The sequence below is a fragment of the Arachis ipaensis genome, chromosome B10 (assembly GCF_059453495.1).
Source record: "Arachis ipaensis isolate K30076 ecotype BB chromosome B10, ASM5945349v1, whole genome shotgun sequence".
NCBI classification, from domain to species: Eukaryota; Viridiplantae; Streptophyta; class Magnoliopsida; order Fabales; family Fabaceae; genus Arachis; species Arachis ipaensis.
The window spans coordinates 25,344,394-25,366,587 of record NC_142435.1 but is presented as its reverse complement, the minus strand read 5'-3'; the positions used below and the strand labels follow the sequence as shown (position 1 = coordinate 25,366,587).

Sequence of the window (22,194 nt, the reverse complement as noted above, 5' to 3'; positions counted from 1 at the left end):
CATTGCCCTTTGATTTTAGAAGATGCTAGTATCTGTGCGGGCCCAAGACCTTTTCGCAGTTTGGATTCCTGGTTTACACATGAAGGGTTTCTGACATTGGTAAAGGATGAGTGGAGGAAATTGGGAGGTGGCATGTTTACAAACAAGTTGAAGGCGTTGACAGAACCGCTCAGGAGATGGCATAGGGATAATTTTGGGGACATGGACAACAGGATAAAGAAGTTTGAGGAAGAGATTAAGAAGATTGATGATAGGGTTAGTGCTGGTAGTTATGACGGAACAATGGAGGCTAGACGTAAGGCTCTGGTGACTTGCTGTGCGAAGTGGTATGTCAGAAAAGAGATGCATTGGAAACAAATGTCCAGATCCAAGCATGCTAGAGATATGGATAAGAACACTAGGTACTTCCATAATCTAGCATCGGCAAGAAGGAGGAACAACAGAATCGACTCTCTAGTGTTGGATGGAAGATTGGTACGGAATCAGGCCAGAATAAAGACTGCGATTGTGGGTTTTTATAAAGAGCTGTATAGGCAGGAGCATGCCCCTTTGGTTGGAATCCGTGATGGGCTGGTTAAGCAGATTACTGAAGAAGAGGCAGCAGTGTTAGAGGTAATGCCATCGACGGAGGAAGTACGAGAGGCAGTGTGGGATTGTGAGTCCAGTAAAGCTCCAGGTAGTGATGGCTATAATATGAACTTCATAAAGAAATGCTGGGATGAGCTTGGTCAGGAGTTTACTGCAGCTGTGCTGGGCTTTTTCCAGAATGCAAAGCTACCAGCAGATGCAAATGTTACTTGGATGGCGTTAGCTCCAAAATTTGTGGGGGCCAAGGAAATCAAAGACTTAAGGCCGATTAGTATGGTTGGCTGTCTCTATAAGGTGATATCCAAAGTGCTGGTAAGAAGAATGCGATCAGTGATGCCACATCTAGTGGGGGAGACTCAGTCTGCATTTGTAAAGGGCCACAAAATACACGATGGTGCCCTCATTGCTTGTGAGACGGTCCATTGGCTTAAGCTGCGGAAGAAGGAAGCGGAAATTGTTAAATTGGACTTTCAGAAAGCCTATGACAGAGTGAGATGGAGCTTTGTGGATATAGTGCTTCAGAAGATGGGTTTTGGTATTAGGTGGAGGACCTGGGTGAAGAAATGTGTGACTACAGCATCTATGTCAGTGTTGATCAATGGGTCACCAACCAAGCCGTTCAAGATGGAGAGGGGCCTCAGACAATGCGATCCTCTCTCTCCTTTCCTGTTTGTTCTTGTTGTTGAAGTTCTGCACAGGATGGTGGGGGAGGCGGTTAGAAATGGCAGAATTTCCCCACTGCTGGTGGGAAGGGACAATGTAGAATTTTCGCATCTCCAATTTGCAGACGATACCATCTTATTTTGTCCACAGGAAACGGAGACTTTAGTGAATTACAAGAGGCTCCTGCGCTGCTTTGAGCTAATGTCTGGCCTGAGTATCAACTTTGAAAAGTCGAGCCTGATTTCAGCCTGATACCATCTTATTGCTAGGTTGTGCCGAAGCGGATTTACCGGTCAGGTACTTAGGAATTTCCCTTGGGGCTAATCCTCGGTTGGTGAAGACCTAGAAACCAATCATAGACAAGGTGGAAGACAAGCTGAGCTTGTGGAAAGCGAGATCTCTCAACAAAGCGGGTAAGTTGGTCCTCATAAAATCTTTTCTCAACAGCCTGCCAGTTTACTACTTAAGCTTGTATAAGATGCCAAAGGGGGTTGCAGAGAAGATCATTGGGCTTCAAAGAAGGTTCTTGTGGAGTAAAGAAGATGGGAATAATGGGATACCTCTGGTGAAATGGGAGGTAGTTCAAGCTCCGAAAAAGCTAGGTTGCTTGGGGGTGGGAGATGCTTTAATTAGGAATGCATCGCTTCTGTTCAAGTGGTGGTGGCGTTTTTCTAAGGAGGACTGCCCGCTTTGGAAGAAGGTTGTTTGCTCTTGTAATCAGTTGGACCCAACGGTAATGTTGTCAAACCAACCGTTGCCATCTAGAGGGGGGCCGTGGAAAGATATTTGCCAGCTTAATATTACGGAGCAACATGTTCGAGATATGATGATCAGGGGCCAGTCCATGGAAGTGGGAAATGGCAGAAAAATCCGTTTTTGGGAGGATGTTTGGTTACAAGATGGCTCTTTGAAAGATTGTTTTCCAAGGCTCTTCTCTGTTTCAAATCAGCAAGGATCCGTAATAGGGGACTGTGGGTTTTGGGATGGGCTAGAGTGGGTTTGGGACTTCCAATGGAGGAGGGAACTCTTCCAATGGGAGTTAGAGTTGCTCAATCAACTTCACGACCGGATACGGGTTGTAAAGTTAACGAGTTACAGAGAGGATTCAGTTGTATGGAAATTTGATAAAAATGAAGTTTTTTCTACTAATTCTTTTGTGCAGGTGCTACAAAAAGAGACTCTCTCAGCTGACATCACGAGCTACAACTTCACAAGCTCCATTTGGAGAGGCTTAGTTCCTCCAAGAGTTGAACTTTTTACTTGGTTTGTACTAGTAGGAAGGGTAAACACGAAGGAGAGGCTGAGTAGACTTGGCATTGTTAATCATCATGACAACATATGTGTATTGTGTAAAAAAGATATAGAATTTGTGAATCATTTATTTTTTGCTTGTGAGTTCACGTGGCAGGTGTGGTGTGCATGGTTGACGTTTACTGATAGAGCTTGGGCCATTCCGGGAACGGTCAAGGAGTTCTTTGAGAGTTGGACTGGAGTAGCAGGTGGGAAGTCTGAACAAAGAAAATGGCTGATAGGCTTCTGTGCGATTATTTGGAACATCTGGTTGGAGCGGAATAGCAGAGTTTTTCAGAGGGTAGAGACAAGTGTTGAAGGAGTGAAGATTATGTCCTTCTTGAGTTACAAGGAATGGTGTGGAGTTGATCCGTTTGGTTGTTGATGGCAATGCCAGAGATGACAACGGACTACAACTTTCTTTTATGTTTATGTTTGTTTTTTCTTGTCCTGTGTTCTTTCTGCTCCACTTTACTGTGTTGAGCTACCTATGTTCAAAAAAAAAATAAAAATATCATATGTTAAATAATTTTCAAATTTAATAATTATATTTTTGTCTATTATAGTATTTTTAAATTTTAAAAACTATTTTACTAAATGTAATTGATGTTGCTTGTGTTTATTAAAAGCTATTTTTAATTTGATTTACCAAACATAAATGTTATAATTTTTAAAAAATCATCTTTTAAATGTTAATTTTTATAAGTTACTTTTTGAAAAGTAAAAACTTTATCAAACTAAGCTTATATGTGGCTATTTTATACCCGGATTTAGAAATTTGTGTTTTTGTTATTTAAATTTGTCTATTTTTTATTATTTTTTTTAATTTTAGAATCGATATTAGAACACCATTCTAATTTTAATCCTGACAAAGAAATATAAAATAAAATTTCAACAAATCAATATATTTATAATTCACGATAAATAAATTGAAAATTTATATATATTTTCGAATATTTACAAATAATTTCATGCACGAATGCACAATTAAGCTTTAAAAAATCTCAATCCTCTATTAATTTTTGTCCAGAAAAATTTGGCAAGATATTGAATATTATTTTTGGATCTCTTAAAGCATGACACCTAGGCCTAATTCAAAAAAGAGTAATCGGGAGTAAGTTGGACACGTAACTCCCGCCTTGTTTTGGTATCAATGAGAGTGTTCCAGTGTTCGTGGCGGATTGGTCAATCAATCAATCATTAATCATCCTTCCAAAAAAGAGGGACCAAAATGAAATTCCCGTGAGAATCCTTAAAAATAAAAACTTGTGGGGGAAATTGTGACTATCATTCAGCTTTTACCATTTGCTGGTGGTGGTGGTGGTGATTCATAGAAAATAGAAGATGACGATCACTATGCACTCGACGCCGGGGAGCTCAGGGTACCTTGATTTGTACCCGGAGCGGAAGATGTCATTCTTCAAGAACCCTTTCATTCTCGGGCTCGCTGCCGTCGCCGGCATCGGCGGACTCCTCTTCGGTTACGACACGGGTGTCATATCAGGAGCTCTTCTCTATATCAAAGATGATTTCGAGCAAGTCAGAAACAGTAGTTTCCTACAGGTACGCTACGGTATGCAGAAACCGTGCATTGAAAATTGAAATTGAATCATCCTAGTTGCTGGAGCCTGGAGGTATCACAAATGAGCGGGGCGCGCGAGTTCGAGCCGACGGGACAAGTCAAAATTAGAAAAAACGACGACATATTTTAAACGAGTCAAATAAATGCCAAATCACTCGACTCATCCGAGTTAATAAATTGGATGGGTCAATTTGTTTAACTCGTTTTTTTTACTTGATATCCATATGTATAAAAACAAAAAGCTAATTAACAAAGAAGAGAGTAGTTCATACACCTAAAGAAGGAAAAACTAGTGAGATGCGTCAATTTATAGCTCGACCTGAATTTGTTTAACTTGAGGTATAGAAGCATAGCTAAATTGACTCGCTTCTAAACTAGTTGTGATGTTAGGGACTCAAGTCGCTCAATTTACGAGCAATTCGAGCCTACTGGCAAGTTACCGCTTGTTGCTCTAATTGATGGAGTTTTCAGGAAACAATTGTGAGCATGGCAATTGCTGGCGCAATAGTTGGAGCAGCGGTAGGTGGTTGGACGAACGATTTCTTTGGTCGAAAGAAGGCCACCCTCTTTGCTGACGTCATCTTTGCTCTTGGAGCCATTCTCATGGCTGCTGCGCCTGATCCTTACGTTCTCATACTCGGACGTCTTCTCGTTGGCTTGGGTGTTGGTGTTGCTTCTGTCACTGCTCCTGTCTACATTGCAGAAGCATCGCCATCTGAAATAAGAGGATCTTTGGTAAGCACAAATGTGCTTATGATCACTGCTGGACAGTTTCTTTCCTACCTTGTCAACCTTGCTTTTACAGAGGTATCATAATTTACTTTCCTGATTCCAAATGAAATGTAAATGCAATTCAAATGCCAAATTAGCAAGTTTGTTAATTAGTTATTCAGTTCAGTTAGACAGCTGGCAGCTGAGCTGTTAGTTAGTTATTTAACTAACCTGCTGATCATCAGTGTAAACCTGCTGATCATTAGTGTGATTTTGCCGTTATCTTTTAATCAATAAGAACCAATCAGTGATGCTATTTGACAAATGCTATGTTTACTTTTGGCTATTAATTCACATTCTTCATTGATCAGGTTCCAGGAACATGGCGATGGATGCTCGGAGTATCAGGTGTGCCAGCAGTTGTTCAGTTTGTTTGCATGCTCTTTCTTCCCGAATCCCCAAGATGGCTATTTATAAAGGTACACAATTGCTTTGAGAGTTGTGTCAAAAATGCTACTTTCGAAAGCTACTTGTTTAGGAAAGCATCTTGAGATTTTGCTTTCATGTACAGAATAGGAAAAATGAAGCAGTTGATGTGCTTTCTAAGATCTATGATCTTGCTCGCTTAGAGGATGAAGTTGATTTCCTCACAGCTCAATCGGAGCAAGACCGCCAGAAAAGGAAGAATGTCAAATTCTGGCATGTTTTTCGATCAAAGGAAATCAGATTGGCTTTCCTTGTTGGAGGAGGACTTCTGGTAATAAAATGTTAATGAGGATACAATTCTTGCAAAACAATGAAACATAATTTTCTTGTAGTAGAAAGACATACATGAACTCATGAATACTCTTTGCATTTAATATGTTAACTAGAATAATTCTGCTTTGCTAAACATGTTTTGAATTATTTAGAAACTGCGTCAAGTTTGAAAGCAGCTCATAGGAAATCAGAGGCTCGTTCTAACTTTTTGGGTTGCTCTGAAACATAATTATATACTTGAAATTACCTAGTCATGTGATCATGGCTTGCTGCTTACATCACGGGCATTATATCAAATTAAATTTTTTTTGCATGGTGTTTGTAATGAGTGTTTATAACCGTTCATTTCAGGAGCTGATATTCTATTGACTAGAAATAAGGGAATGTTTCTGATGAATATCTCTCGTGCTAAATCTTCTGATTTCTGTTGACTTAATTTCACTCTTGGCATATACATAAAAGAAATTAGGAGTTGAGTGTTAAATCTTTTCATTTCAGCTTTAATTCGTATTACCTGTTTCAGTCTGAAATGCTGTGTAATTTGTTGGCTGTGATTTCCTGTTTAAACTCATAAAAGAAAACCACCATATTTGGCATTAGTTTCCGACTCTGTATTTAAATGTAAGCAACATCAGTTTGTTCTCACAGAATACTCCAATGGTTGTGCAGTTTTTTCAGCAATTCACAGGTATAAACACAGTCATGTACTACAGCCCAACAATTGTCCAAATGGCAGGCTTCCATGCCAATCAGTTGGCTCTACTGCTGTCCCTCATCGTCGCCGGCATGAACGCTGCTGGAACAGTGCTTGGCATTTACCTCATCGACCATGCGGGTCGAAAAAAATTGGCTCTTTGCAGCTTAGCAGGAGTAATAGTATCTGTAGTCCTATTGGCCCTTGCATTCTTTAAGCAGTCAACATCTTCAAGTGAGGTGTATGGATGGATTGCAGTTGTGGGTTTAGCCCTCTACATTGGATTTTTCTCACCAGGAATGGGGCCTGTGCCTTGGACCGTGAACTCGGAGATATACCCCGAAGAATATAGAGGAGTGTGTGGCGGCATGTCAGCTACCGTTTGCTGGGTGTCTAACTTGATTGTGTCAGAGACCTTCCTCTCCATTGCTGACGGTATAGGGATCGCTTCCACATTCTTGATTCTTGGTGGCATAGCGGTGGTTGCGTTTCTGTTTGTGATTCTGTACGTTCCAGAGACCAAGGGATTGACATTTGATGAAGTAGAAGTGATATGGAAGGAGAGGGCTTGGGGCAAGAATCCCAATCCAAACACACAAAGACTTCTTGAGGAGGGAAGTCACTCCTAGGTTCATATATCAATTCATCCCCCCAAGCATTTCTCAGAGGCCACTTATATTAGTTGAATTAGTATTTTCTGCATTAGCCTCTTCACTCACACGCCCATATGTATGTGGTGCATATGCTTTGGTGATTATACTCTGCTGGCTACGGTGCTTTATATATATGGTGCATATGCTATCTATTCTTGCCTATATTATGGTCATTATAGTGGTTACAATGTTTTAAAAAATGTTGGTAAAATTAAAGTAATCCTTCGTTATTATTCAACAACGTTTTTTAATATAAAAAATAAAATAAAAAAAATTATCAAAATATTAAAAAATTATATGACTTTAATTTTAATAACCTATAAGTAAGAAAAATTCAAAACCAAGTAATAAATTGTAATCTCAATTACAATCCAACAATGAATATTAACAACAATGATGCTAAAATAGCATCCTAACAATAATCAGCAGCAATAAACATCAAATAAGATTAATAATCCAACACTTTGCATAAAAATATAACCTAAACTAACAAGCTAATCACTAAAACAAAAATTCAAACTAACTAACTAATGAAGATAGTGGTAAATAGTGATGATGGAAGATAGTTGGAAGAAGGAAAGAGGAGAAGAGAAGAGAAGAAATGGAGTGTGTGTGAACAGGGGTGCCCACGCGTACGCGTGGATTACGAGAATGGAATGCGACGCGTGCGAGTCTGGCAGGCGTAGGCAGGATTGGGGAAGAAAGAAAGTGGCGCGTACGCGTGGGACGAAATTGTGCTAGACGCACAGTTTCCGTGCGCTACCTGCGCAACTCTTTGTTTGGAACCAGGCAGTAGCACCCTTCCCGCACCATTCTCGCATGGTGGTTTTTCGGGGGTGACACGTACGCATCAGACACGCGCATGCATAAGAGGGTCCCTTTTTTTTTTTTCAAAGGCAATTCAAACAAAACTCGCAATTCAAACAAAATGCAATTCAAAACAACTACTACAACCTAAGACATCAATTTAATCAAAGAAACTAGCAACCCAAGCAATATACAAGAATATGAAAAGTAGAAAACTACCTTACAATGACAACTCAATTCATTCATTGATTATATATACAAGAGAATGGAAAGAATTTACTATGGTAAGGTGTCTCTCACCTAACATTTTTATTTAAAGTCCTTAAGTTGGACATGTGGGAAGTTCCTTGTCATGGTGGCTTGTACTTGTACTCATCATTGAACTTTCACCATTGCTTTGACTTCCATTGATTGTCAGAATTTCCAACCAATTGCACCAAACCTTGGTGAAGTTTCACACAAGTCATGAACTCCCAAAATTGATCCTCATCTTGTAATTCGGGATCCCAAATCTTGTTCTCACACCCATCTTCTAATTGATCATCACAATTTCATTTGGGTGGCATACTCATCTTAGAATTCTCATGTAAGCACCCAAACATCCTCTTAAATCCTATCAATTGAGTAGCACACTAATCCTTGCTCCTAAACTTTGAGCTCCCAACAATAATGAACCGTAAATTATGATGCCAACCACTAATTATCTCTCTTCTACTCTTTAACCTACAAAACATCCTGAGTTGACCATCCGTTTCAAGCAAACCGTATTCAAGTGAGATAATAAAGCTTAAGGACAAAAATTTTACCCACTTGAATGATGTAATGGATGATGGTAACTTAGGAGGAGATGCTTCCAACGATCTTGATAGGGCAATTTCCACTGTCGTTCGTCCTCTTTGAAGGGTTTCCACCACTTGACAAGATGCTTCAAGCTCTACCCTTGCCAAGCTTCCTCAAGTTCACATTCTTCTTCATCAACTTCCTCTAGCTCTTTTCCATCACTCAAATCATATCTTGGGGGTTGAGTGAAATCTACCTCAACATCAATTTCAACTTCAATGGGGAAGGATTCATCAAACTCAAAAGGATCATATGTTGATGCAAAATCATCATAAATAGGGAGACTTGTTGCTTGCCCCATTTCTTCTAATTCTTCAATCACAATATGCCTTGGAAGTTATGCACTATCCTCTTTAACATCACCTTCAAACTCCATGGAAGAAGGCTCTACAACTTGAGATTCCTCTTTGCATTCAACATCTCCTAAATCTTCAACCACTTCTTCCGGTTCAATTATCTCTACTTCCTTCTCTTCTTGCAATTCTTGCTTTAACTCATTCTCTTCTTCCTCTTGAAATTCCAAGTTCTCCTTCTCATTATGCTCCTCAATTAATCCTCCATATTTAACAAGAAAGTTGTCTTAGATAATTGAGCACAATGATGCCAACTAGTTTTCACCACTTCAGTTAAGCTAGCCACAAATTTCCTTTGTTTTTGGCAACGAGCTAGAAGTTTTTGTTGTTTTTGCATTAGGCGTTGGAGAAATTCGTCCAATGAAGGCAGTGGTGAAAGAGAATGTTCATTGTTTGGAGGAAAAGTGTCGTAGTTGAAAGGTGGTTCATATTGGTGAAAGTATTGAGGTGGTGTATAAGGAAATGGTGGTTCTTGGGAGTATTGGTATTAGAATGATGGTGGCTCTAATATGGTTCATATGGTTGTTGGTATGGTGGATATGGGTTAAGATCATATAGAGATGAATGGTGGAATGGGGCTTGTGAGTAAAGTTGTTGAAAGCTATGTTGAGGGAAGGGATCATATGTATATGGTGGTTGTGGTTGACACCCACAATGAGGGTCACCACATCCATTAGGTTGATATGCATTAGGAGTTGGATTGTACCCATAAGAAACCAGAGGAGGTTGTTGCCAAAAAGATTGTCCATAGGATTGAGGCTCCTCCCATCTTTGATTTTCAATGCAAATCCTTATTGAAGTTTCAATTTCCTATAACATAGTTTGAATCAAACTCATAGTAAAAAAGGTGAGAATTCATAGTAGCAAGAGAAAACAAAGACAAACTATTAAGAAACAAAGAGACAAAATCCTAACTACTAACTCAAACAAGCAAACAAACAAAGAGCAAACTATTCACAATATTAACATATGTACAATAACCAATAACAAACACACATTGCAATTCTCCAGCAACGACGCTAAAAACTTGATAAGATGATTTTATGTCGATCTAGAATTCCTCAATAAATTGAATTACTTCGTTGCAAGCATAGTCTAAATCAACAATGGATCCTCCATCAAAGTTTAGTTTGGTTGTCACAAGTTCAACCCAATAAAAATAATCGAGAGTATTACTCTCGAGTCGTTCTCCCTAGGAATTACAATTGAGTGCCTAATTATTGGTTATGAGATCAAGTGAGTTGATGATAAGAAGCAAGAAATTTAAAATAGACAAGAAAATAAATCAAACAACTAAAGATGACAATAATAAAGAGGCATTCATGGCAAGGATTGAGAATCAAGGTTTTCTATTCTAATCATTAATTATAATACAATAGTTATCAAGAGCTAATCCTATTTCGTTATCTCCAACATCGAGAGAAAGTCAAATAAGTCTAGTTAATCCCAATCCATAAGTAATGTTAATGGAAACAAGATTAACTAATCACTCTAGATCATCAATCTAAATTAGGTGTTAATAACTTAAGATTGCCTAATTTCTCTTTCCAAGCCAAGAATGCACAAAATTTACTCTAAACCTAAGCCAAGCATTTTATCAAATACTTGGTGTGCATAAAAATAAAAGCATATTAAATTACAATAAAAATAAAATTTAAATTACCAAATGCAAGAAAGTAAAAACAATAACTCAAGCAAGCAAGAAAAGAACATAAAATATAAAATTGCATTAAATGAAATTAAAAGTAACAAGAGTGTTCACAAACTAAAACATAAAAGAGAAATTAACAATGTAAACTAAGAGAACAAAGATGTAGGAACAAGAAATTGCAAGAAAAACTAATTAAAAATAAGAATAAAACCCTAAATCTAAGAGTCAATTAAACTAAGAATCCTAATTTCTAGAGAGAAGAGGAAGTTTCTCTCTCTGAAAAACTACCCTAAAACATGGTTCTACCTACACTAATTGCTCCCCCCTCCCCCCTTCTTCCTTCTTGATTTTGCCCTCAAATACTTCAGAAAAGAGTTGGATCTGGGTCTCAATGAGCTCAGAAATCGCCCCCAACGTGTTTCTTTAATGAGATCACATGACAAGTGTCACGCGTACGTCACATGGCAGATTTCCAAAACTTAATTTCTTCATGAATTTTTCATTTTACATGCCTTTTTTTTTTCACTTCTTTAATCCAATATTTGCCTTATAAATCTGGAATCACTCGACAAACATATCAAGGTATTGAATAGAATTAAAGTGAATTAAATTTAACAAATTAAAGGCCCAAAAAGCATGTTTTTAACTCTTAAGCATAAATTAGGAGAAATTCACAAAACATGCTATTTCATTGAATAAATGTAAGATAAGTTAATAAAATTTACTAAATTCAACACAAGATAAACCACAAAATTGGGATTTATCAATAACCTATAAATTGTGTTTGTTGGGATACATATTTATATATTTCCATTTTCTTATTTGAATTTGGATCTTCTAAATTTTAGATTTTTACTTTAGAGGATAAAGTGAGATTTCTTACTACTAAATGTTCTCACTCTCATGTTTTTTCTTGGTCCCACTTATGAAATAAATGGTGATAGATAATACTTTACTTTCTAAAGTGAGATTCAAAATTTAGAGGATCCAAATCCTTGAAATTTGGCCTCTTGTACCTAAAGAGGAGAGCATTCTATTTCATGTATGCAATCTTATGAAGTGTGTGTTGGCTGGGATATATATTTATATATTAAGGCGAGAAGGAATGCTTTAAAAATTTAAAATTGGGGTGAGTTAACCTTCTTGCGGCATTACAGTCCAGACCGCTATGTTTATATAAAGATGGAAGAGAAACCAAATTCGTGAGCAAAATGTGAAGCAATGAATGATGATACTTCAAGAATTCATGTTCATCTGCACATTGATATTGTTATGGTGATGCCATGCATACGAATAACCAAGTAGAAAAAAAAAAAAAAAAAAAAAAAAAAAAAAAAAAAAAAAAAAAAAAAAACTTGTACAAATGTATTTGACTATTCATGTAAATTAGCGATATACAAATATCAAATTGCTATAATTGTCGTGCATATTATTTGTTTATGTTGTGAATATTACGCAGAATAATGATTGTTAAGGTAGGATTTTTGTGTTTCGGTCTCTCAATTTATTTTACAGCTATTCAGGCAAGTAGCTTTTTGATGGTCGCACCCGTGCAACTCTCAGATTCACACGCTAGTTAATAGATTATATGGTTGCAATGTTTATTTTATCAAGTTCATTACACCCCCCAAAAAATGATAATAAATTAAAAGCCAAAAGAACAAAACTTGTGGAGCTCCGATTTCTTTCAAGATTTCATTGAAAGAAATTGGGAAATAAAAATAGAACTACCATCACTTTACATGAATCCTTAAAAGTAAAACATTAGCAACTTAAATAATTAGTATCTGTCGTATCTTATTGACCAATAACAATAAACATTTAGTAAAGAAGTGCATGGTAAAGTAACTATTCTGCTTAAATAAAATTTAAAATATGCCTTCAAAATAAAAATTTCCCTTTTATTCAAAAAAAAAATAGAAAGAAAAGAAAAGAAAAGAAAAGAAAAGAAAAGAAAAAGACGAGAATACCACTGATGATTCTGTTAAATGATGCACAAAGTTCATGTTCCCCACCATGCTAGAAATGTGCTTAGGCCTTTGCTATTGAAGAGGAATTCATGAGCCTGATCTAAATATATGATGTTTTTGTTCTGTATTAAGCACAACCTCCAGTTCTTATGGAACTGATGATAATTATGTGGATGAGTAATTAATCTGGGAAATGGCTTGGTTACAAATAAAAGAGGAAACAGAGGCGCTCAGTTGTCGGGCTCTGTAGATTTGAGAGGGTTAATGGTGATGGCCATGTTGCATACTTTCTGATGTAACTTCACCAGGACCTTTCTCAGTTTCTTGGTCTGCAACTTCTTTAACTACCAAACAAAAATATTTGCATCCAGTTCGAAATTCCATCAATTTCTTCATATGAAACCCTTGTTTATTTAAAGGGTTGATCAAAACAAGAATGAAGCAATTTATTATTTATTTTTTTCTTAGCAAGAAAAAGAAAGCATACCAACAAAGAATAAACTATTTTTACAATTTATCAAGGTTGGCAACAAATAACAATGAGTCGCAAAATCACCAAAAAATTAAGTAATCCCAAAACAAAAATTTAATTGAACCATAATCCTATAAGATTTGGTCAAAAGATTTGAGATACAAGGCAATTTTCACTCTTCCTAAGGAAACTCCTTTGTGGCCAACTTACTTTCTCTCATACAATTATTTCAAGTTTTCAAGACAACAAAAGAAAAAGGCAAGCTCCTCAACTATAAATCATGAAGACAAATCATACCTCAGATCCTGGAACCTCTTCAACAAGCTCAACTTGAATTTCTCAACTTCTGCATCCTCAAGTGAATTTGGTGCAGACCTAATGATTGAAATGGCCCCAGCATTGTGCAGGGACGCAAGAACTTTATCTACAATGAAGTTTATTATCTCAATCAAATAATCAGTGGAAAAATGAAAACATAGAAGAAGACTAGTGAAGCAGAATTGATTTGGTTGTACTCTTGCATATCTTTCAACCTCAGCTGTAATACCCATTACACTTGAGTTCATTCTTTTCCTTTTTTAAGGTATTAAAAATGGGATTAATAATAATTAGTGGATTGACACAGAAAAATGAGATGTTATGCACTATGCTTATGACATTCCAATGTGTAACAAAGCCTTTTGGCTTTATTAAGTTCAAGTTTCATGCTACTAAAGAAATTGATATAGGATGCTTCTTCCCTCAAGGTTTAGAAAAAGGAAATTTTCATATTTCAGAACCTAACAACATTTAGGACAAGCATCCATTCCCAACAAAACCACATGAATGTACGAATATAAGCTTTCAATTAATCAATGGACAGATTGTCTTCCTCCCTACATACTCATATCAGTTGAATAACTTCAAACAAAATTAGTAGATGGCTGGAAATTGGTAGTTTAAGAGAGTTAAGACCACAAAAGTATGATTCATCTTTAATAAGATAGGAATACCTTTCCAATGGCATGGTCATAATATTTTTTTTCCCTCAAAAATAACGATAAAAAGAAATCCAGGTGATAACTAATGAACAAATGAACCCATGAATAACACATTTAGAATAAGACTTTAAAGTAGAACCTGATTGTGACAGTGCAGCAAGAGCCTCCAAAGCTGCTTTTCGTGTGCGGTCATCCTTAGCCGTGCTTAACATATTTAAGAGCTCTTCAGCTCCACCCATCTCGAGTATCTTCATCCTTCTTTCATCTTTCAGAAAATAGGAAGTGAAATTTTTTTTTGTATGAACTTATGCAGTAGGTAGTGAAGATCCAAGAAAATAATGCATCATAGGATACTATTCTAAATCAGTTTCATGAGCATCATTATTCACTGCCACATTGCAAACTATGGATAGATAATTGCAAACATAGAATACTCAATAAAGGTACAAACAAGCAAAAAGTGTCAACTGTTAAGACAATTTCTCAGTTATTGAGCAAAATTCAGTTTCGAATAACTGAAACATGTCTTTACTCAAGAAAAATATACAAATAAAAATAGAGTAGCTCTTTCACCTATAAGACCAGCCACTGAAGATCGGTAAAAATCTTAGTAACTATGCATAATCAGTTCAAAAGAAATCCATAACATTGTTCTCAACCAATTCAAAGTCTCATAAACTCTTCCCCATAATACAAAGCACAAGGACAACAAAAGTATGCTAGTCGCGAGTTATAAGTCGTAAGAAATGGAATCTACTCGGCAAAAACATTTAACCCCATAGAAAAAAAGAAGGCAAATACACCATGAATAGCTTCCATTTATTTCCACATAAATGTGTCATAAAATATTAATCGCAAGCAATAGAGAGGTATATAGATAGTAGAAAAATTACCATCTATTGCGAATCGAGTCAACCTAGAAGCTCCCATCCTTTTATACAAGGGATCCCTGACGCGCAAAAGTGAAACTGACTGCTGCATCAAGTTTTCTCCTGATTTTCCATTTTCAAAATTTTAACCTCAATGTCAGCAGGTTTGAACCACCACGAGTAAATGAATGCCTGATTACAATTTGAAAATAGTTGCAAGATAAAAAAAAATGCTGGTAGTCTACTAAAAATGATACCCATATAAGGAAAGAACTGGTATCCTGCGGCTGCAGCTGTGGCGAAAAATATCGTCTTTAATAGCCATCCAACTTTTCTCTCAGCTTCTTGTTCAATAGATAGCTCATCTGGAAATCCAAATAGCAAGTGAAGAAGTTATGCAACATAATTGCAGCTAACAAAATGAAACTAAACCAGTCCGTGTATATTATACAATCTAGATTTGTTCCTCTCACTCTAATATGAAACCATTCCTCTCGGTGTATACATCCCTAGATACATAAGCCCAAAATCAGCAATTCAGCAGGAAAAGCATATATCTATCCAAATGTGATATGTGCAAACCATTTTTTAAACTCTAAACCCTAAACCCTAAATCCAAAATCAACATGAAACCATATATCAGTTTCTACAAGAATTAGTACCTATAGCTTTCTCTATAAAACAAAAATACCGATAAAATAGAAACTCATACCTTTGCCACTATATGATGAAAAATTACGAGATTGAACACTGATCACAGGTCTCCTCTTACATAAATACTACCAAACAAAAAAAGAGAAATAAAATGAATTAGCTAATGAGTACCTACTAAGCATTAAAAAGAATTGGAGAATAGAAATGGCAAAAATGAAGGTTAAGATTGGAGGTTACGTTAGAAAAGCGAGCAGCTACGGCGCGCATGGTTGCAAAACGTGGATAAGCTGAAGCTCAGAGGTTACAGTGTTCCCTTTCAAGGTAGCGAAGATTGCGTTAAAATCGCATCCTTCCGCATCGGCTTAAATCGCCGTCGACCTTCAAAGGAGCAACAGAGCTTCGTCCAGATTCCAAAATTGAGAGCTTGAGACGAGAGTTTCGACTTCAGAGTTCAGCCTTCAGAGGCAGAGTCTGAAGGATCCATATCCGAGTTTGTTATCCGGTTCGGATCCAGTACCCATGCCGAATAAAGCCCACGAACTGCACTAGAGAACATAACATTGTGAATTTAATAAGCCCACCTTCTCCCACAGCGGCCTTCTACAACGTCATTTGGTAACCAGGCCCAATATTATATGCCGAAAAAGGAAATACAAGAACCAAAAAATTTAATGTTCCAAAAAATAAAAAAGAACCAAAATATATAGTTGGATAGACATGCTAATTTGGAGTAATGTTATTTTCAAGGTTCTGAGAACCGAACCGGTCATCGAACCGCTCTAGTTACTGGTTTACTGGTTTATTGGTCCAACCGGTCTAACCATGGTTCAACCGGAAAAACCGTTTTAAAATAAAATAATAAATAAATTATAAATAAACATCCTAAAATATAACTCATCCCATTTTTTGTCTCATGACAACACTATCATTCAGATAATATAATCATTGAATACAATGCAAAGCTACTTATTCATTGAGATCTCACATTATACAAACAACTTTCATGACTTAAGTTCACATTTTCAGCAAACAATTGTAACCAGTGTTATTTTTTCTTTTACGATGATATGTAGAAATCACATATAGTACAAAACTACAAACTAACTGGAAATAGATATGAGCTTAGATGCATGATTATGTAGTGTAGTGCGGTGAATTTTTGTCTCTGTTGTTAACATGAGATTATACAATGCTCCTCCTGTGAATTTGTCTCCAAGAAACATTATAATATTCATGAATTCACAAAATGTTTACTCTAGGAACCAGAGAGCATACATACTGGACTAGGCAAGTAATGCTTAACTACATTGAATAAACTTGCATGGCCTTGACATGACTTTGATTAATAACACAGATACAAATATGCATTGAAATAACCCCAATCATAAACACCATTACCAAATTAAATAAAAAATCAACCAAAAATCACCTTGCAAATCAAAAACTCAATCTCTTGAACTCAATAATTAATTACATCAGACATCCAACTAAATAATTGCATCACAGTTTTCATAAACTGATTTCAAAGCCTAGAAGCAGAGTGAAATTAAAAACATGAAGCATATAATAAATCAAAAGATCACCAATAGCAAATTTTTTAATAAGAACAGAAGTTAAGAACAATGAAAAATGAAAAAAGATTCAACAGTTTTCAACCCAATTTTAATAAAGCTCATCACAATGATTAACAACAACAAAAAGTACTGAAGGAACAGTGAATCAGTAACAGGCAGTGCAAATTTAAAATTTAAAAGTTATCAATTTAAAATTTATCATCAAATACAATCAGTGAGCAAAGCCAATCAACCAAGCACTAACTAAGTATTCTGTTCTGATTCTGTGACTAGGAAGCAACAAATTCAGCCACAAATTCAAGTTACAGCAACAAATTTAACAAATCCAAGTAAAGTCCTAATTTACAGTAACATTTAGATTATCAACAAGGCAAATTTGATTAGCAATTCAGCAACATGCAAAAATACAGGAGAAGGGAAATCTGAAAAAGAGAGAACAGGGAAGGACGGTGCAGGGACTCACCAACGGTCGACGGCGAGTCGGCGACCACCCCACGGAAGGCGACGAAGCAAGAGACAACCCCACGAGTTGCTTCTGCCGCCGGCAACGAGACAGACGAACCACGAGATGCCAGTGACTGAGACAAGACTCGAATGAGACTGGGAGGCAGAATCGAGCAGAGACAACCACGGACGACGAGCAGCAACCAACACGCACAGCTCGAGCACTCACTGGCGGAGGGAGGCGCGAGCAGCCGAGCACAGAGGAGAACGGCGAGATGCGAGCACCCAACGTGGAGGATCCGGCGAGAGGACCGAGAGCACGAAGACGGAAGTTCTTGAGTGCGATGGACGGCGGCAGCAGTCTCTCACTCCGACATTCGGCGACAACTATTGGTGGAGGCTAGGGTTTGCTTTCTTTGGTGGAGGCTAGGGCAATTTGCTCTTTGCTGAAGGAAGGAGTTGGAGAAGGGGGGAATGGGGGATAACGCGTGCTTTTTGCCTTTCAAGGAAGAAAACGACATCGTTTTCTGTAAACCGGCCGGGTTCCGGTCCGGTCCGATCTGCCGGTAACCGACCGGTTCAGCAGTTCTTGAGCGATTTTTATTTTGCGGTTTTACACACTGGATCGGACCATTTTCTTTGCCGGTTTTTTGTTGAATCGGTTCGATCAATCGGTCCGGTTCGGTTTTTAGAACATTAGTTATTTTCATATTATATATTTTAGGGTAGATTATTATTTTAGTGTCAAAGGTTTGTGTCAAGTCTTAATTTGATTTATAATATTTTAAATATTCTATTTTAATCTCAAAATAATTTAAACAAAATTAATATTGTCTCATCGTTAAATTTAACACTAACAATTAGTATATTAAAAAATTAATAACATTTGATATTCAATACATAATCAATTTATTAATGATTACTTGTATAAAAGATTTTTTTTTTTTATTCTAGAGACTGATTGATGGATAGAATTTGAGATTTTGTAAAAAAAAAAAAAAAAAAACAAAAAAATAGAATGTTAAAAAAGATTTTGATATATTTTTTTATATAAAACAAGAAGATATGACTTAACTAATAATATTAATGTTCCTGTCAATCATTTTATTAATTATTTGTGTCAAATTTACTAGTCGGATAATATTAATCTCGCTTGAAAATTTTTGAAATAAAAATAAGACATTTAAAAGGTTAAAAAATAAATTAAGATCTGACAAAAATGTAAAAAGTAAAATAATATTTTATCCTATATTTTAATTTAATATATTTTCAGATTGAGCCGGAGTGAGTTATTCCTTTGGTCTCATGGCATCAGTTGTAACCGCAAAAAAGTATCAAATTAAATCAAAGCGAGTGTAGATATTAAGATTTCATCTACACATGTAGATAAGTGTTGGCAGTTTTTAAATGTGACAAGTGTTGATAGAGTTTAGACATTTTATGCACACTTGCAGGTTGTTGCAGTTGTTGTGGTTGTTGCAGGGTCATACTTAAAGGATTTATACAGTAATTAGTAATTTATCCGATGATAATTATGCTTTGGTAACACGGGATTTTTTTGTATTGTTTATTGTTTGAAATGCATAGTATTAGGCCCATTGAAAAAAGGATACAACTAATATTTTTAATTAAAAGTACTAGTGGCCGTATTTTTTTTTAAAGGGCTTAATACTATGCATTTCAAACAATAAACAATACAAAAAAAACCCATATTACCAAGGCATAATTATCATGCGGATAAATTATTAATTACTGTGTAAACTTTTCAAGTATATACCTTGCAACAACCTGCAAGTGTGCAGAAAATGTCTAAACCTTATCAGCACTTGTCGCACTCAGAAATTGCCAGCGCTTATCTACACATGTAGATGGAATCTTATTATCTACACAGGAGAACTCACCTTAAACTAAATGATAAAAAACGTAACTATCTCTCTACCTTTCAAATGCAATGTCTTTGGAAATGAGGTTTGGAAAAGACCTAATAATCACTAATCAGCACAGGATTTTCATTCGGCGAATTTTGCACGTTGCGAGGAATTAAAGAGGTACCATAAGACAAAACATGCATCAATGTCCTATAATCTTTTTTTTAGAGTAAAGTGACAATTAGATCCTCAAAGATGTTGGCTTTGGACTAATTTGTTCTTGAAGAAAAAAAAAAGTATCAATTAAGTTTTCTAAGATAGCAAACGATAGACATGTATGTCCTTCTATTAATAAATAGTACGAAATAAAACTGAATTGTCCATGTATTTCGTTATTTATAGTGGTGCATGTCTCGTTACTATCATATGCAGAAAAATGATATAGTTTTAGACAGTGAAGCATTTATTATTTTTTGAGTTTTTATATATCCTTTATCAACTATTCTCTATTTATCATAAATCTTATCAAAATAAGTGAAATTTTGCTTCAAAAGTTGTTATCTACATGACTATCTTTTATAGATAGACATGTCAGAATAATTAATCGTACATATAAACATCACCATTATGTTTTAGTTGATGAATTAATAGAAGAACATCATGTGTCTATTATTTACTATTCTGTAGGATCAAATTGATACTTTTTTTTATTTAGGGATTAATTTGTCTGAAGTCAAAATCTTCCAAGACCTAATGGTTACTTTACTCTTTTTCTTTATTTATAATTTGAAAGAAAAAAAGACGAATACTAGCTTAAAACAGAATTTTTAGGCATCACACAATTTATTTAGCTAGACTACAAATAAAAATCAAATAGATGTCTAACTAAATTTTTATGCAAACACCTAAATTTCTATGAAAAAAATTTCAGGGCTTATTGTATTTATATTTGGAAATTTTACCTTTTGTTCTATTTTATAGGATTACATAAATAAGTATAATATATTAGTTATTGTATATTTTAATTTATATTTAAATTTTTATATGATGGTTTTACTGTTTGTTTTAAGAATAAAAATGGATAAAGTACTAAATTGGTCCTCTATGTTTGGGAGTGCTTTGGTCCTTAAGGTTTAAAGTGTCTTATTTGAATCTAAAAAAGTTTCATTTAGCATCAATTTAGTCCCACAGTGACATCAAAGTTAAATAATTAACGGAATGTCCTACATAACAACAGTACAAGAACAAAATCGATAATCTGGAGAACAAGTACAAGCTTTATAGGCACAAAATCAACTGTTGATGCATCAATACATTTATTTATCATTCTCTTTAGTTCTATAGAAAATATTTTATTTATATTATAAGAAAAATAATAAATAAATGTATTGATACATCCACGGTTGATTTTGTGCCTCTAGAGCTTGTACTTGTCTCCAGGTTATCGATTTTGTTCTTGTACTGTTGTTATGTAGGACATTCCGTTAATTATTTAACTTTGACCTCACTCTGGGACTAAATTAATGCTAAATAAAACTTTTTTGGATTCAAATAGAACACTTTAAACCTTAAGGACTAAAACAGAATTACGCCCAAACCTAGGGGGCCAATTTAGTACTTTACCCTAAAAAAAATTAGGTAAAGTTAGTTATTAATTTAGATACTATTTTTTATTTTTGACGGTTTCATTAAATATTCAAATATTTTGTCCATCAAATTCAATTGAATTAGCACAAATTTAACGATAATCATCCACACACAGATGAATCACATACTTTATTTTCTTGTTTTTTTTCTTATCATTCTTTTATTACTGTTACGTTTTTTTTTATTTCTTCTCCTCCTCCTCTTCTAGGTAGTTATTGTAACCTTTTTTATTTCTTCTTCTTCTTTATTTGAGTTATTTCTCTTCTTTTTTGTTTGTATTCTTGTTAAGATAATGAAATAAGAAGAATTATGAGAGGGTGATGATGATGATAATGAAGAAGAGGAGGAGAGTTTTTGAATTGTATATAATTTATCAAAAAAATAACACCAAAATTTTTTAATTGTGATAAAAAGAAGTTTCTTAATTTTGACACTAACACTTTTTAACCATGACACATGTTCTTGTTAATAGGGTAATACAAGATGATGATGATGATAAAAGAGGGTAAAATACAAGATGATGATGATGATGATGATGATGATGATGATGATGATGATGATGATGATGATGAGGAGGAGGAGGAGGAGGAGGAGGAGGAGGAGGAGGAGGAGGAGGAGGAGGAGAACTTTTTAATTGTGACATAGAAAATTTCTTAATTTTGATGCCAAAATTTTTTAATTATGACACAAAAATTTTTTAATTGTGTTATTTTTAATTAAATAATATATTTTTCTTATCATTGAACTAATTGAGTGGCATTGAATTCATATATAAGAGGTCTAGTCATTTCTGTATTATTTGTAACAAATAAATATATTTTTTTATTCCAAAACACATTTGAATATATACTTTGTTGGTCTAGTGAGTTTATGTTTTGTACTTGTGATTTTTTAAAGATTTTTTATTTCATTTACCGAAAATTTCTGTATAATTTTTAACTAAATAATTTGTTTTTATTAGCACTGAATTGATTGTGTAGTATTAAATTAATATATAAGAGATTTAGTCATTTATGTGCTATTTGCAATAATTTAATGTGTCTTTTGATTCTAAAATACATTTAAATGTATTTTATTAGTTGAGTGAGTCAATTTTGAATTTGTGATGACCCTTTAAAGATTTTT

General features: G+C 35.2%; 2 protein-coding genes across 5 annotated transcripts; one reads left to right on the top strand and one right to left on the bottom strand.

Moving 5' to 3' along the window:
* Positions 1-3,639: 3,639 nt before the first annotated feature.
* LOC107623786 (inositol transporter 1) lies at positions 3,640-7,102 on the top strand. Its single transcript, XM_016326159.3, has 5 exons — positions 3,640-4,104; positions 4,595-4,930; positions 5,206-5,313; positions 5,406-5,591; positions 6,263-7,102. Exons 1-5 carry the CDS (start codon positions 3,886-3,888, stop codon positions 6,914-6,916), a joined length of 1,503 nt encoding a protein of 500 aa, XP_016181645.1. The 5' UTR covers positions 3,640-3,885; the 3' UTR covers positions 6,917-7,102.
* Positions 7,103-12,328: 5,226 nt separating this feature from the next.
* LOC107623539 (uncharacterized) lies at positions 12,329-18,030 on the bottom strand. 4 transcript variants are annotated; one of them, XM_088507110.1, is made up of 8 exons: positions 17,574-18,015; positions 15,774-16,081; positions 15,595-15,661; positions 15,140-15,247; positions 14,907-15,005; positions 14,153-14,278; positions 13,331-13,457; positions 12,329-12,905 (listed from the first exon to the last, which is right to left on the bottom strand). In XM_088507110.1, exons 2-8 carry the CDS (start codon positions 15,801-15,803, stop codon positions 12,902-12,904), a joined length of 561 nt encoding a protein of 186 aa, XP_088363236.1. In that variant the 5' UTR covers positions 15,804-16,081; positions 17,574-18,015; the 3' UTR covers positions 12,329-12,901. The 4 variants fall into 4 exon arrangements, with proteins under 4 accessions (XP_088363236.1, XP_088363235.1, XP_088363234.1 ...); XM_088507109.1 differs by having other exon boundaries at positions 15,774-16,076; positions 17,574-18,010; XM_088507108.1 differs by lacking the exon at positions 12,329-12,905 and having other exon boundaries at positions 13,046-13,457; positions 17,574-18,030.
* Positions 18,031-22,194: the final 4,164 nt, after the last annotated feature.